The sequence below is a fragment of the Actinia tenebrosa genome, unplaced genomic scaffold (genome assembly GCF_029948245.1).
Source record: "Actinia tenebrosa isolate PJP-AT-01 unplaced genomic scaffold, QUT_ActTen_1.0 PGA_scaffold1__47_contigs__length_23844297, whole genome shotgun sequence".
NCBI classification, from domain to species: Eukaryota; Metazoa; Cnidaria; class Anthozoa; order Actiniaria; family Actiniidae; genus Actinia; species Actinia tenebrosa.
Genome location: NW_028292578.1, coordinates 18,393,419 through 18,407,398, shown reverse-complemented (window position 1 = coordinate 18,407,398; position 13,980 = coordinate 18,393,419). Strand labels below are relative to the sequence as shown.

General features: G+C 36.9%; 1 protein-coding gene across 1 annotated transcript; it reads right to left on the bottom strand.

Annotated features, from left to right (window-relative positions):
* Window positions 1-652: 652 nt before the first annotated feature.
* Window positions 653-13,492, bottom strand: LOC116307260 (LIM domain kinase 1). The gene is made up of 19 exons (XM_031717425.2): window positions 13,296-13,492; window positions 12,979-13,114; window positions 11,969-12,078; window positions 10,420-10,608; window positions 9,769-9,871; window positions 9,018-9,403; window positions 8,727-8,807; window positions 8,360-8,429; window positions 7,686-7,772; window positions 7,012-7,099; window positions 6,549-6,592; window positions 6,199-6,258; window positions 6,025-6,096; window positions 4,985-5,112; window positions 4,504-4,553; window positions 4,304-4,359; window positions 3,448-3,495; window positions 3,227-3,333; window positions 653-2,894 (listed from the first exon to the last, which is right to left on the bottom strand). Exons 1-19 carry the CDS (start codon window positions 13,388-13,390, stop codon window positions 2,762-2,764), a joined length of 2,043 nt encoding a protein of 680 aa, XP_031573285.1. The 5' UTR covers window positions 13,391-13,492; the 3' UTR covers window positions 653-2,761.
* Between the last annotated feature and the right edge of the window lie 488 nt (window positions 13,493-13,980).

Sequence of the window (13,980 nt, the reverse complement as noted above, 5' to 3'; positions counted from 1 at the left end):
CAGGTTGGCATGTGGACACCTGCTGTGGATGGGCACCCTGTGTACTGTGGGCCCAGTTACTTGAGCGGAGACTTGGTCGCACTTAGATACACCTAATACAAAAAACGTTGTCGTCGCCAAAGGCGATAGGTCATTCCGACATGGAAATGGTTTCGTTGAATACAAAAAACATCGAATCAGTATCAACACTAAGGTCCATGTTCTTGACGAGAATAAGAAGCAGAAACACAAGTCATTCCAGCTATTCTTGGATCTTGAAATGACATACATCCTATCGCTTTTCACCTATCGCCTATCGCCTTTAATTGGCGATGACAACGTTTTTTTGAATTAGGTGTATAAAGCCTTCACATAACGAGTGAAAGAGATACTTGAAAAAGGTTTATCCCTTGCTCTGGAAGCATATTATCAATATATAAACTCTTAGACTCAGAGCAAAAATTATAGATTGTTGGTCAATTTGTCTGAAATTATGGAAAATTGCTCTGGTTAAAGAGGACTCTGCGCTCACTCGTGAGATATCAATTGAACACTCGAAGATAAAATTCGTATCTCCGCGCGCCCATGTAATATCCTCTGTTTATACGGCACGTGGAAGAACTCATGTATTTAAAAGAGCAATCGAATCAGATGGATAAAAAACGAGATAATATATTTTTTTCATTTTTATTCATCTATTTTTATTCTTATAAAAATACCTATCATTTTTAATTGCTTAGACGGAAAATAAAACGGTGGTGCAATTGTTATCAACTATATTTACAGGCAATGAAAGTAAGAAATAACTAACGACTGAATGAACACCGACTGGATTGGATTGATTGCGATGATACGCTAACCATGTTGGATAGAATAACAATAGTAAAGCGACAACAAAACCGTACCAATTGTTGCGCAATCCGTCTAGCACTATGAGCTGCATTTTATATATTAAATGGAAGCGTATTAGCCCTGCAAAAAACTTTAAAATGTCGCACAACGAGTCGCACCATCCGTAATTGCTTTGAACCTTTAGACAAAAAACTCATATACAGTCAATGTCATTAACGTTGTCCACCAAATAAAGACATTTACACATTTAGACATTTAGACTAAAAAAAATATCACTCGTTTCCTCGAAGGTTCTGGCATAAAACAAATGCTCAAATACCATTCTCCATCTTAAATCCTCACTAAATGGTCAGGGCATTCTGGATTTTCGATTCACGAGTTGAATTTTACATTTAAAGATCAGGCTGACACACACGAGTCAAAGAATACACAATGAAACACGTGATATATCTTTTAGTCTAAATGTGTAAATGTCTTTTTTCGGTGGACGACGTTAATGACATTGACTGTATCTATCTTTTCTATCTTTTGATATTAAGTTAAATATAATTAATTATATCTTTTGATGTTAAATTTGTCTACTGCTAAAGGAATCCTCGCAAAAATATCAAGTGCAGGTCCACTTTACGCGCAAGCATTGCGCGCAATATTACAAGAAATGTTGCAATCTCGTACCCAGAGCTTGCGTTTCTTCTGGCCTCCAGCGAAGAACGAGGGTTCTGGCATGATCCATTTTTTGGCGCATGCGCAATTTTCGAAAAAGAGATATATAACCGATCAAAATAATCAAAGTAAGAATTAAATCAAAACAAAAATCAAAGCAAAAATCAAAGTAAAGATCATAGGAAAAATTAGAAATCGGGAAAATATTTGGCAAGTCTTTGAACGCATGCGCTCTTGAACCGGAAGTCCAAGAAATCCTGGTCTCACAAATTGGATTATGCCAGAGCCCTCGTTCTTCGCTGCAGGCCAGAAGAAACGCAGGCTCTGGGTACGAGATTGGAAATGCTGCTCAATTAGAATCGTTTTCTACTTCAACAACATTGCGTGCAACAAGTTGCGTCGTGTGACCTAGCTCGCAACACCGATTGCCTGCAACGCGCGCAATGTTGCACCGTGTGTGCGTAGCTTAATTCTTTGACTCTATAATGCGCTTTGAATTTGCTTTCGCCTTGGATCTAATTATATTGCAGCCCGAAAAAACTTTTTAAATATTTTTTTGGTCTAATTCTTTGTTATAAATAATACTATTTAATGAATTATTAAAATTCTTCCGTGTTAAGCGACTGGGTAGTTTTAAAGATTTCTTACGTTTATTTTTATCAACCCATATTTGGGTGTATTGGTCACGTGACATATACTCTCGTCGTCACGTGCATAGAAACTGAAAAAGGCGATGTTTGTTACACATCGTCCACTGACAATGCTTGTGCGATTATCATTTACTGAGTGATTTTACTTCGACCACGAAAGAATAGTCAACGTAATACATAGTAGTAGACCAAAATTCCATTTTGTTGTTGTTATACTTTGACTGTTAGTTACTAATCATACAGCTTTGTTTCATGGGCAAAGTAAAATCACTCTATCAAACCTTCACATACTGATACTTAGGGCCATCTTACTGGTATTATGCTGTTTTGAAAAAACCTATTTGGTATTTTTCTCTTTTTTAAGGAGGCTGTGGGTAGTTTTGGTCTGGCACACCTAGCCTCATTGAAAAGAGCTTGCAGATCGAGTTATTCAAGACGAAGTTGTAGCCGTTTCAATGCGGCTAGGTGTCCAAGACCAAAACTACCCACAGCCTCCTTAACTCTCCGGGCTAGTTATCGGGAGGTCCTTCTACAGACTAGTCCATCGATGATGTCTTTAGGGATCTTTTCTGGCTGCCTTGCGCAAGTTTAAGTTTCGTTTCGATTCCTCTTGCGCTCTATTTAGACTCAGTTACCTTTGATAAGGAGTTTGGGAGTAGAGAGGATTCTATCTCAGAAGGCAAAGGAAGCCCAACCTCGAGATGTAATATTATAGCTTCCATCCAATTTTCGACTGTACTGAATGTGGGCCTGCGTAAATACCAATCAAAAGAATGTGTCTAGTATTATAGAAGGTGGTCGAGTCCTGAACCAATGTAGTGTGCGGGAGACAGAAAAATAGCTTTTTATGCCATTTACGAACATGAGAGATGGTTATTATGAGGCGTAGGCACTGTGGGTGGTCACTGCCAGGGTCTCTTTACATCCTCAGTAGTTCTTAACGTCCTTTACGTTCTCATGCAACAACAATATATATCTACACGGACCACTTCAGAAACTAAACTTTTTCTGTTAGCCTCGCATCCAAGATTTAAAAGAGTCTATGGTTTTCTTTGAGTCAATTTTCCAGCTATTTTTTTTACCTTTTATCGGGGTCCATGCTACAACAATTAAACGCTGCTTGGTAGAACACCTCAGGACATTCAGTACAAAACTTTTTACGGTAAGCTTCTTCGTCAATACCGAAATACTATACAAATAAAACCTTATGTATTAATACCTTAGAAGTATAAAAAGTTAGCACAAAAACAAATACAGTACAAACTAAATCTTATGATAAATTGACCACGAACCGACCACGAACCTTTGTTCTTGGAAGAAACTCTGGATCAGCATATACTCTTCCTATGATCTAAGATAAAAATGTTCATTAGAAATCACAGCCACTAGTAAGAGAATGATGGTCTAATGATGATGATGATGATGATGACTTTATTTACAAGAGGGATAAGAAGTATTAACTTACAATAGTTATCTAACATACGGCTCTCATGAAGTTTATCTCATATTATTTGGTGAATACATGAGTGCTAAAGTCGAATTTGTTTACTTGTGTGCATGGGTTGGGGGGATTACGGAAGCGATGATGTTAATGATGGTGGTAATAATCGTTGTGGTGGTGTTGGTGGTCGGTGATGTAGATGATGATCGTGATTACTGGTAATATTAGTTATGATTATGATGATTGTGGTGGTGATGGTGGTGACGATATTGACGAGGATAATCCACAGTGGCGTAACCAGGAATCTTGCAGGGGAGGTGCCAGGCAATGATTTACAGAAAAAAAGCAGACGCAAAAGAAAAAGTAACCAAAAAAAAGCAGAACCAAAAAAAAAAAAAAATGGATAATGGATAATCTTAAAAATGCTACAATATGCAGACGGAAAATGGTCTTCATTTAATCAAAAAACATTTACATGCAATTTTAAAGCAAAAGGAGATAGATGAGCGGACTTTAAGCTTTTATGGGGGAGGGGGGGGGTGCACGTGCACCCTGTTTTCCCCCCTGGTTACGGACCTGATCCAGGTGGTGGTGGTAGTGGGTGGTTATGCTAAAGTTACTTGTGGTATTATTGGTACATAGTGATGGAGACAATGACAGCGAAGATGATGCTCATCAGTGATGTTGATAATGATGACGATGATTACTGCCAACCTACCTCGCACATCACGATCCCATAAGAAAACACGTCGACTCGCTCATCGTAATCTTTTCCTTCAAATTGAAATTTAAAAGACTGTTAGGTAATACTGCAGGCAACACATACACAAAACATGTTTTTTTTTTGTTGATCGGAACTACATAAATACATCTATGTAACGAGGTTCAATAAATCTAACAAGTGCAATAAGAACTAACCATTTAACATCTCTGGTGCCATCCAAAACGGTGTTCCTACTACAGTATACCTGCATGAAATTATTATCCTTATTATAATCAACCATATTCGACGGCAAGTCGGGGAAAAAAGGGAAAACCCAGAGAAAGACGAAAGAGAGATCCAACAAACTCTGCACACGTGATCCCGTACCCGGGAATCGAATCCAAGACCCTAGTAGTGAGACACAAGTGCGCTACAACTACACAAATAGCGGCAGAGCGAAAGTTTCCGCCAAATAGCGATGGAGGGAAGAGTGCGCGTGAAAGTTTCCCGCCAAAACCACAGGAACCCCACCAATAAATCATGGTATTAATTCGATTTTTCTTATCAAAAATAATAAACCTGAGGTTTAATGATGGAAGCGCTCGCGCCCTCCCTACGCTATTTTAAACCACCCTAGATTCCCAGGAACACCAAACATAGGAATGAAATTTTTGCAGTCAACGAATCTTGTCGCACCTTTTCTTTGGCCCTGGTGGTTTTCCGCCTGGCGACTTGGATGAATGATTCGCGCCGTTTTTTACATAAGATGGTGGTTCTTCTGTCACTCTTGCCAAACCAAAATCAGCCACAACAACTGTCATTTCCTGGTCAAGATATTAAAAGATAAAGGTTTGCGAGTGATATCCTGTTTAAGACTGCAAATATAACTAAGATGTTAGACTGGTCTATGGTTAGGTAAATGAGAAATAAAGAAGAATTACTGTGGTAGAAACAGCAAATAGACCCTTTTTGGAGTTCCAAATTACCGGTGTGTTTCTTGATTACAGACTCATTTACTCAGGCTTAGCCTCGAATCAGTGTTTAAATATTCACAAATACCAAAGGTAAAGTAAAGAATGCACAATTTCAACAATACGAATACTTTGAAACTTGACGGACCTTGACTGGGACACCTGAATATTCTACATAAAATCGAGGCTAAGCCTGAGTAAATGAGTCTGTAATCAAGAAACATAGCGGTAATTTGGAACTCGAAAAGGATCTATTTCGTTTGACTGGGAAGAGTTTACTGCTTGGACGTGACGTGCCGTGTCTGACTGCATTTTCATTTGATGGCAGTAATGTCACGTGTTTTGATTGGCTTAAAAGATGCCCCTACTCAAAGTTACTCAAAGACTACTCAACATTTTCATGCATTTTTTATCAGACCTTCTATATTTGGGCTGCGTTCATGATGTATGGCAGGGGTGGGGGAGGGGGGGCAGGTGAAAATTTGAAATGTCCAGAATAATTCTTAACACCCCCTTAAAGTTATGTAAAAAAAATATACGACCCCCCTAAGCAAAGCTTGTAGCTTCTTCCAAAAATTGTGCATCCCCCCATTTTTCTGATAAAAATTTACCCATCCCCCCTTTTTCCTACCAAAATTTCCCTGAACCCCCCTCAATTTCACCTGCCCCCTCCTCTGCCATACATTATGAACGCAGCCTTATTCTTAGTAATTGGAGCGTGTTCTTGGCACTGATCAGAAATGGAAAACTGCCCTTAGCACCTACCTCGTCGTTTTTCACTAGACAGTTGTTGGAATTCAAATCCCGGTGCATAACATGCATTTCATGGAGGTACGCCTGAACAGAAAGACAAAAAAAAACTCTCAACAAAATCCCTGAGCACAAAAAAGAAAAAGAAAATAAAATAAAATAAATGGGCTGATGCAAGTATCTCCTTACCATTCCATCTGCGATGTCACGGCAGAATTTGACCTTTTGGGTCCAGGACAGTGGTATCACCTTCAAGAGAAAAATGGTACGTCACATTCGTATGTGTAGAAAATGATTGGCGTAGCGATAAAGGCAACAAAATTGTGTAACTTGTCACGCAACTTCACTGTGTTGCTAGTTGCAGAGCCAATGTTGCTAAGTTTTCTCTGTTATAAGAAGTAGAAGCTATCTCTACTCTTTGCAACAATGACATCTCATTACGCAGATGTAATACAAGCACCACAACTGATCTTCCTATACAGTATACGACCAAACATGAGCACCAGTATAAAGAATGTACAACCGATTTCAATAATCACCTTGTCTTCTAAGACTTTTCGTAGAGTGCCCCCTCTAATGTATTCTAAACAAAAACCAAAATATGTGAATATCATAAGAATCAATTCTCTGTGCCCCAGGAACGTGAAGACGAAGATCACTGAGATATCTCGCAATGACCTCTATTTAGCAGCCCTCCATGGGGACATCAATGGTCGCTATAATAAGGTATAAAGTAGTGCTACTAACTAGTCACTAAATAGAGAATGGTCGCCTAATAAATGGTCAGTTAATAGAGATTCAAATATTGATGGGGTCGAGAACTATTACAGGATGATAAAAGGGGGTTACCATGGAGGGGGAGGGGGGGGGAGTTGGGCTATCTTTGTAAAGCTTTCCAGGGGGGGAGTTGGGTTATGTTTGTAAAGCTTTCCATGTTATTTTGCCAACCCCCTCACCCCCTCCCCCATGCACTGATAAAGGTAAGTTGTCACCTCCACAAACCTGTAATGAGGTTTAGGGTTTTCCCCTTGTAGAGTATACCAATGAACCGCAAGACGTGCGGGTGACGCAGGCTCTTCAATAGTGCAACCTAATTCAGAAAATGTTCTTTAGTATAGTATTACTTATATATAGTGTACAGCTGTAGTAATAGCAATGAGAAATTGCTGTGCACCTCTTGGGCATCAAGTGGGTTTATTCTGAGTATGAGACAGACATACAGTCCTGACTTACAATACTGACACTGTTCAACATCAAGTTCTACAGCTGGTGGGAAAACTGTGCAAATCAGCCAGTTAAGTTGGGTTGCACGCTAGCTAATCAAGTGACGTAAGTGAGGTTTGTTTGAGAAATCAAGGGGAATTAAGACTGGTGTAGTATAGCCTCCTCTGCTGGCATCTCCTTGCCTCCATAAGATTTAACATGGGGATCTCAAGGGAGAATATATGACTCAGGTTCGATTCCCAGAATTGTCATCATACGTGAGTAGAGTTTGTTAGTTATTTCCCCTGATTCGAGGGTTTTTTCCCAGTTCTTCAGTTTTTCTCCCTTCACAAAACCTAACATGGTAAATTCCAATTTGATCCGTCAGTTAACACAGCTTCCACTGACTGACCAGCCCAAGGTCTATTATTGATGTCATCTGTGCCTTGCAAGTGACAAACATTTCTACAAACCTCCTTTAGGAAGTTATCTGTGTCTTCCTTGTTGTACATAAGAAGCTCTTTCATGACCATCACTTCTCCTGTTTGTTTGTGTGTCACCTAACGAGACGAGATAAGATATGGTAATTAGCGTCTGGAGTTATCTTGATGTACTTTGGAAATTTACATGACCTATCCTTATCATTGTTCATCATCTCAGTCATAACAACCACCATTACCATCAACAATACCATCACCGATTCAATGTCATCACCATCACCATCATGCATCAGTATTATGCATCACCATCATGCGTCACCATCATGCATCACCATCTTGCATCGCCATCATGCATGACCATCAACATTACCATCATGCATCAACATCATGCATCACCATCATGCATCACCATCATGCATCACCATCATGCATCACCATCATGCATCACCATCTTGCATCACCATCATGCATGTATCACCATTAACATTACTACTATAACCATCATACATGCATCATGCAATCATCGTCATTGACATTATCATCATTATAAACCATCATCATCATCATCACCACCAGTACCCATCACAATCATTTATCATTATCAGTAACATAAACAAAGAGAAGAATAAAAGAAGCACTTCTCTCCTTCAAAAAAAAAGAATGGAATTGGAATGGAAGTTGAATATATTTCCCATTCAATTAGGTACCTTAACCACTTGTCCAAAGAACCCTCGTCCTATTTCTTCACCAATAATCAGATCACAAGGTCGAAACACTCTACAAGAGATAAAGCCATATTAAATATTGTCCATAAATAAATGAATAAATAAAAATTTCTTTTATTGGGGGGGGGGGGGGGGGGGGGGTGGAGCTTCAGAGTAGGAGGGGATTATCAGTAAAATATGATTTTTTGTGCTGTGTCAAAACTTTTTATTTTGGAGAAAGCTGTTTTTCCTTGTTGACTTAATAGGAGGGAAATGAATTTCTTAATAAATAAAAGGACGAGGGTTACGACCATTTTTAAAATGCTTGTGAATCTCCAAGCCCTCAGCCTTTCTGATGTTATTATCTTACCTATTGTAACCATGGTCGTACTTAAAAGACTGAGCTCGAAGGAGTGGAGACCTCATCTTTGGAACATCAGACAGAGAATTACTAAAAAGGGATCAAATAAATTATCTCAATTTTTTAATCTTTACAAACAATTTAGAGTTTCATGAAGTTTGATATCTCATCTGCCAAATAGCATTCGAAGTTGGCCAATCAAAGACCTGCAATAAAATACAATATCCTGAGGGAGATTTTGGTATGGCATATCAAAGACAGCTAAACAAAAAATGTCTTAAAATACTAAAAATATCTTACCTTCTTGGCATAGAAACAGCTCTTTCTTTCAAACGCCTCATTTCTTCTTTGTTCAGTTCATCTTTAGTACAGGGGAAAGAGTGCTGATGTGTGACATGTTCTTTTTCCTCCGTCTCTCCATTAGCCTTTGGACTTGCTGCTGTTGCTGATCGCTTAAAAGACCTTTTAGAAAAAAATGTGATTGATCTTTGACGTTGCCTAGCCTTTTCATCTTGATATTCCTCTTCTCCTTCAAAGCTGTCTTGTTTGCACAGTTGAGGTTTGAGTGAGTTAGGTGATGGTGCAGGTAGATTCATAGTGGGCTTCTTGGAGGACGAGAAGCTTGGGTTTCTTTCCAATGTAATCTGGTATATCCCTGTGGGTTTCTTCACGAGTGTGGCACCAACCTGTCCAGGAAGTGATAAACATCAGTTTATCCCTAATGGTCTTCAAGAAACAAAAAATTGAGTATCATTGGCAATATAATATACTTTGAATAATAAAATAAACCAATTTGGGAAGCTTGGGTGGTGTTCACTGCTAATGTAAACTGGGATTTCTATTGTGCATTAGGATCTGGATGGGAAGGGTTAAAGAATTCTCAACACATCTCATGTCCCCCATTTTGAAATATCAGGGGGGGGCGGAGAGTTAGGGTTAATACCCCAAAGTCCCCTCCCCAGTAATAAAAAAATAGAATCTAAACAGACAAAACTAAAAACAAAAAAATGATGTAACAGAGGGAAAGAAAAAAACACAAATATAAACTAACCGTCTCAACATTCTCATTGTCAACTTGAATGCCATTCAGTTCCAAAACTTTATCTCCTTCCAGTAGGGTTCTTTTATCTGCAGCTTTTGACCCTGGTTCAAACCTGTAGCAAGGAATTTTAATGTTAAACCATAGAATCATTTTCAATAGAGGTCAAAGTCTTGGCATTACTATTGACTATCTGATATTGAAGGGAAAGACTATCTAGTTTTGATTCATGCCTCCAAACATCATATACAAAATACTAGGAAATATTTGAAATATAACATGCATGCTGATTTGCTGGCTATTGTGTTTATATTAGAAAACAGAAACATGCGCTGAGTGTTGGCTAAATCATTAACAACTAGAAGAGAGTACCATAAGTTCATATCCAATGCCAATATCAAGTGCAATTCAGAATTTATAGGTATGAATGATGTTTAGAAAGTTCTCAAAATTGGAAGATTCTTCCAATTTGAGAACTTTCACGAGTATCTATAAATTCCAAATTGTAGGACAACATTGTGATTTTTTGTTTATAATACATTCAACAAAATTGAGTAATTTAATTGGGACTCTACAGAGTACAATTTGGGATTTAATTGTACTCCTCTTGTCCAATCAGAATCGAGTAATTTTATGGAGTGTATTATAAGGTGTCTTATTTACTGTTTAATGACTATACTGATGTTTCCTGTTTCAATCGAAGGCTTTCTCTTTTGCAGAGCATCAACTTCCACATTTAGACTAATTTTCCTTGACTTGTCTTCTACCAAGTGGAGATGATGAATTGTATGCCAAGAACCCACATCGTATTCAGGTGCTGCCTCTTTGACCTCAATATTATAGCATTTACCACTACAAAAATATAGAAAATAGAAATATAGAAAACAACATTATATACAAGATATGGTATTGATAGAGATTAATTGAAAACCTTCAAATTTTATCTATCACCTTAAATGACTTCTAGGCTCAATGAAGTCAATGCTATATATTGAATTGGAATATTGAATTTGTTATGTTTTGCAGAGGAAGCAAAACTGGAGACTACCTGGAGAAAAAGCCTAGGGTCTAGATTTGGGAAGCACAGGTGGCGTAGTGGTGTGAGCGCTCGCCTCTCATCAATACGACCCAAGTTAGAGTCCCGCTGGTCTCAGTGTTGTATATGAGTAGAGTTGTTTGTTGGTTCTCTCCTGTGCTTCAAGGGTTTTCTGGGTTCTCCGGTTTTCCTTCCTCCCCAAAAATCAACTCCTAAATTCCAATTCGATCATGGAATGAGGGCCAAAGGTTTGTTAGCCACTGTCTATTAAGTGCTACCCTCGTGAAAAAAGGACGTTTTTTTTTTTAGATGCTAGACCTATCAAACCATACTCATATGTACGTGAAAAAACTGAAATTAAAACTTATCCTTTGTAAATAATTTTATTTTGTATTTTTGTTGTCGTTTGTAATTTTCCTTTTTACTAGCGCTCAAAACAGATTTGTATTTGCAGTTTATAAATAAATATTATTATTATTATTATTAATATTATGTGATGCCAAGATTATTACTGTTAAGATCTAGATATCATTTCCATTTATGAGTTTTCAAATCTTATAATATGAAATGATATGTTATAAAAGTAATGACGAGAAGCAAACATACTTTGATTATTATATTTTTACTGGATATTTCAATTACTGACTAGTGATCGTCATTAATATTTTCAAAATGATACATAAAATGAGTAAATAGGAACAATATCAGGATCTAAATTAACATGTATTAACTTGTTAACACATTTAGGTTTGATGAAATAACACAGCCTACAGTTTACATGTACCATGAGTGCTAATTTTAATGTAAAACATAATTTATTATTATTTTGAGCCTTTGGAACAGTTTTGTTTTTGATCAAGAGACTTGTAAAAGACTACTGCAACTCAATTGTAAAATTATTGTCTGGTTTAAAACATACAACACAGAAACTGGGACCAAAGTGTCTTATTTTGGGATATGACATAATTGTCCTTAGGAGTATTTATTTGATATACACAGTCAATATGAAACATGTGTTAAAAGCCTCCACATTTTCTGTTATTGCAACGATTCATTAACACCAGTTGTATCACTAGATACATGTAATTAAAGTACTTCCCATGTACCATTTTGGTCTTGAGCTTCTATGCTCTTTATTTTGAACTTGATTTTGCAATTGAATGTATACATACATACCATAAGAGCCTATTTCTTTCGACCATCACATAATCATCATCATCAGTAAGGTATCTTTTACAATGATTACAAGAAAAACATTCAGTGTGGAACTTGTGATCACCAATAACCTAATCGTACAAGGAATCAAAAACAATTTGAAGGAAAATTTGTATTAAGAAAATAGCCTAGGTTTTTAATTGAAAAATATAATATATATTGTACTTTATTTACATAATCAATTTTTAATGATATAAATAATTTAGCTTTCAGCATTGCACTATCAGGCCTTAATGTAACATAAGGAATATATTTATTATTATTAGAACATATATAGTATCTATTATTGTTGCAAATAAATATCAAATAATATATCAAAGAAAAATAAGACAAAGATGTATAAAAACATGAATATTCAAATATTTATTAGAGTTCAACTTAATTCTAAAGATCTTTGGATTTCTTTTGACAAAATTCGAGAAGGGCTTAGAATTGACAATAAAGAGCTTTTAAATAATCTGTGAATAAATTAAGAATTGTCAATTTACTAATGTTGTACTTTACAACCAAAACTTTAATTGGATAACACATAAGACCACCCGTTTTAAGGGTTTTTGAACCCGCAAGGCAAATACTAGCATTTTAAGGATCAATTAATCGTAGAATGATTGATTATCCATCAATGAAAACGTTTGTACTGTAAAAAGAATCATGAAGGTGTGTAAGATGTGTAAGTTTGATGTCAGATGATAAAGAAGCGTCTAGTCTACTGTAATTTAGAATAAAACAAAATATTAGCTACTCTAACTCCTAAAATAAAGCAAGCTTTTAAAACCTTAAGTGTCACAAGTGTTAATAATATCATCAATGATAAAATAATAAAATAAAGTCAGGGTGAGCACCTCGACACTCTAACTCGAAAAGCTCCCTCTCGAAAGAATAGCAAATATTTAAAGTATGAAAATAAAGCTCAAATTAAATGAGTTTTTAAATCAAACCGAAAGAAAGGATAAATAACTGCATCTACGAACCATCATTGGTCCTGTTATTTTGCAAGCACAGCCATGGCAGACTGAAGAATGCTTGAGAAGATAGTCCCTTCGGCAAAAAAGCTCGGAGCCGCGAGCGAAGTAACAAGACGAAACGTCTTCCCCACACACCGAACACCTTGAAATAAACAGACAATGCCAATTTAAATATACAAAATGGGAACCATTTATGATTGGGTATTATCACACAAAGCAAAAAAAACGTTTTTTTAATGGCGTCTACCGTTTAGTATATCCATGTAAATTATTTTATTTTTGGACGCACTGGTGCAGGAAGTGAACATTTTATCTACGCTCACCTGAAGCACTTTTTGTGGAGGTAATTTCGCATCGCCTTCGCTGAATTCTTCAAATTAACTTGCTCCCTACACACAAAGCAAGGCTTTGCTGACATCTTGAATTCTCTAGAGAGTATTCAAAACAAATCTTTAGACATTTTGTTGAATCACTTTATAACAAGTTGTCAAGACCACCTCCCGTGAATGAAGAATGTAACCAGGCCGGGTGTCCTTTTACTTTATCATAACAACCCAGCCCTCCCCCCCTCTTTTAAACACTCGATTACCCTTTGTCAGGAAAATCATTAAAAGTTATAGAACATTTAATCTATAAGTCTCAGTATACTGAAACAGCTGGGGAAAAAACATAGTTTGGTTGACACGAAACTTCGCGTGACCGACTTCGTTAGCAAACAAATTTCTTCACAAGTCAAAAACTATACGATGTTTTAAACCTTAAATACTCCCCATGGGGAAACATATATCATTGATTCAAGTACTAACTAGGTTTTCCTTCGTTTTTCAAAATAATACTAATTTGTTTCAGTCTTTAGATCAGAAGGGTAGAAATGGAAAGTGGGATTTCCCAATGTTTTGAATGGGAAAAGTGAGGAAATGAGATTTTGTATTGTAAATGGGACATAAGTCTCTGGAAAGGGGAAACATAAACACTCTAATAGGAATAAGTTCATCAATACTGGTAAGT

Bases quoted from the DNA above. Each gene is read 5' to 3' on its own strand.
- LOC116307260 (XM_031717425.2), bottom strand. From the start codon at position 13,390: ATGTCAGCAAAGCCTTGCTTTGTGTGTAGGGAGCAAGTTAATTTGAAG. The intron at 13,115-13,295 runs GTGAGCGTAGAT...GTTTATTTCAAG, and splicing joins CTCCACAAAAAGTGCTTCAG to GTGTTCGGTGTGTGGGGAAG. The intron at 8,430-8,726 runs GTAAGATAATAA...TATCTCTTGTAG, and splicing joins TACGACCATGGTTACAATAG to AGTGTTTCGACCTTGTGATC.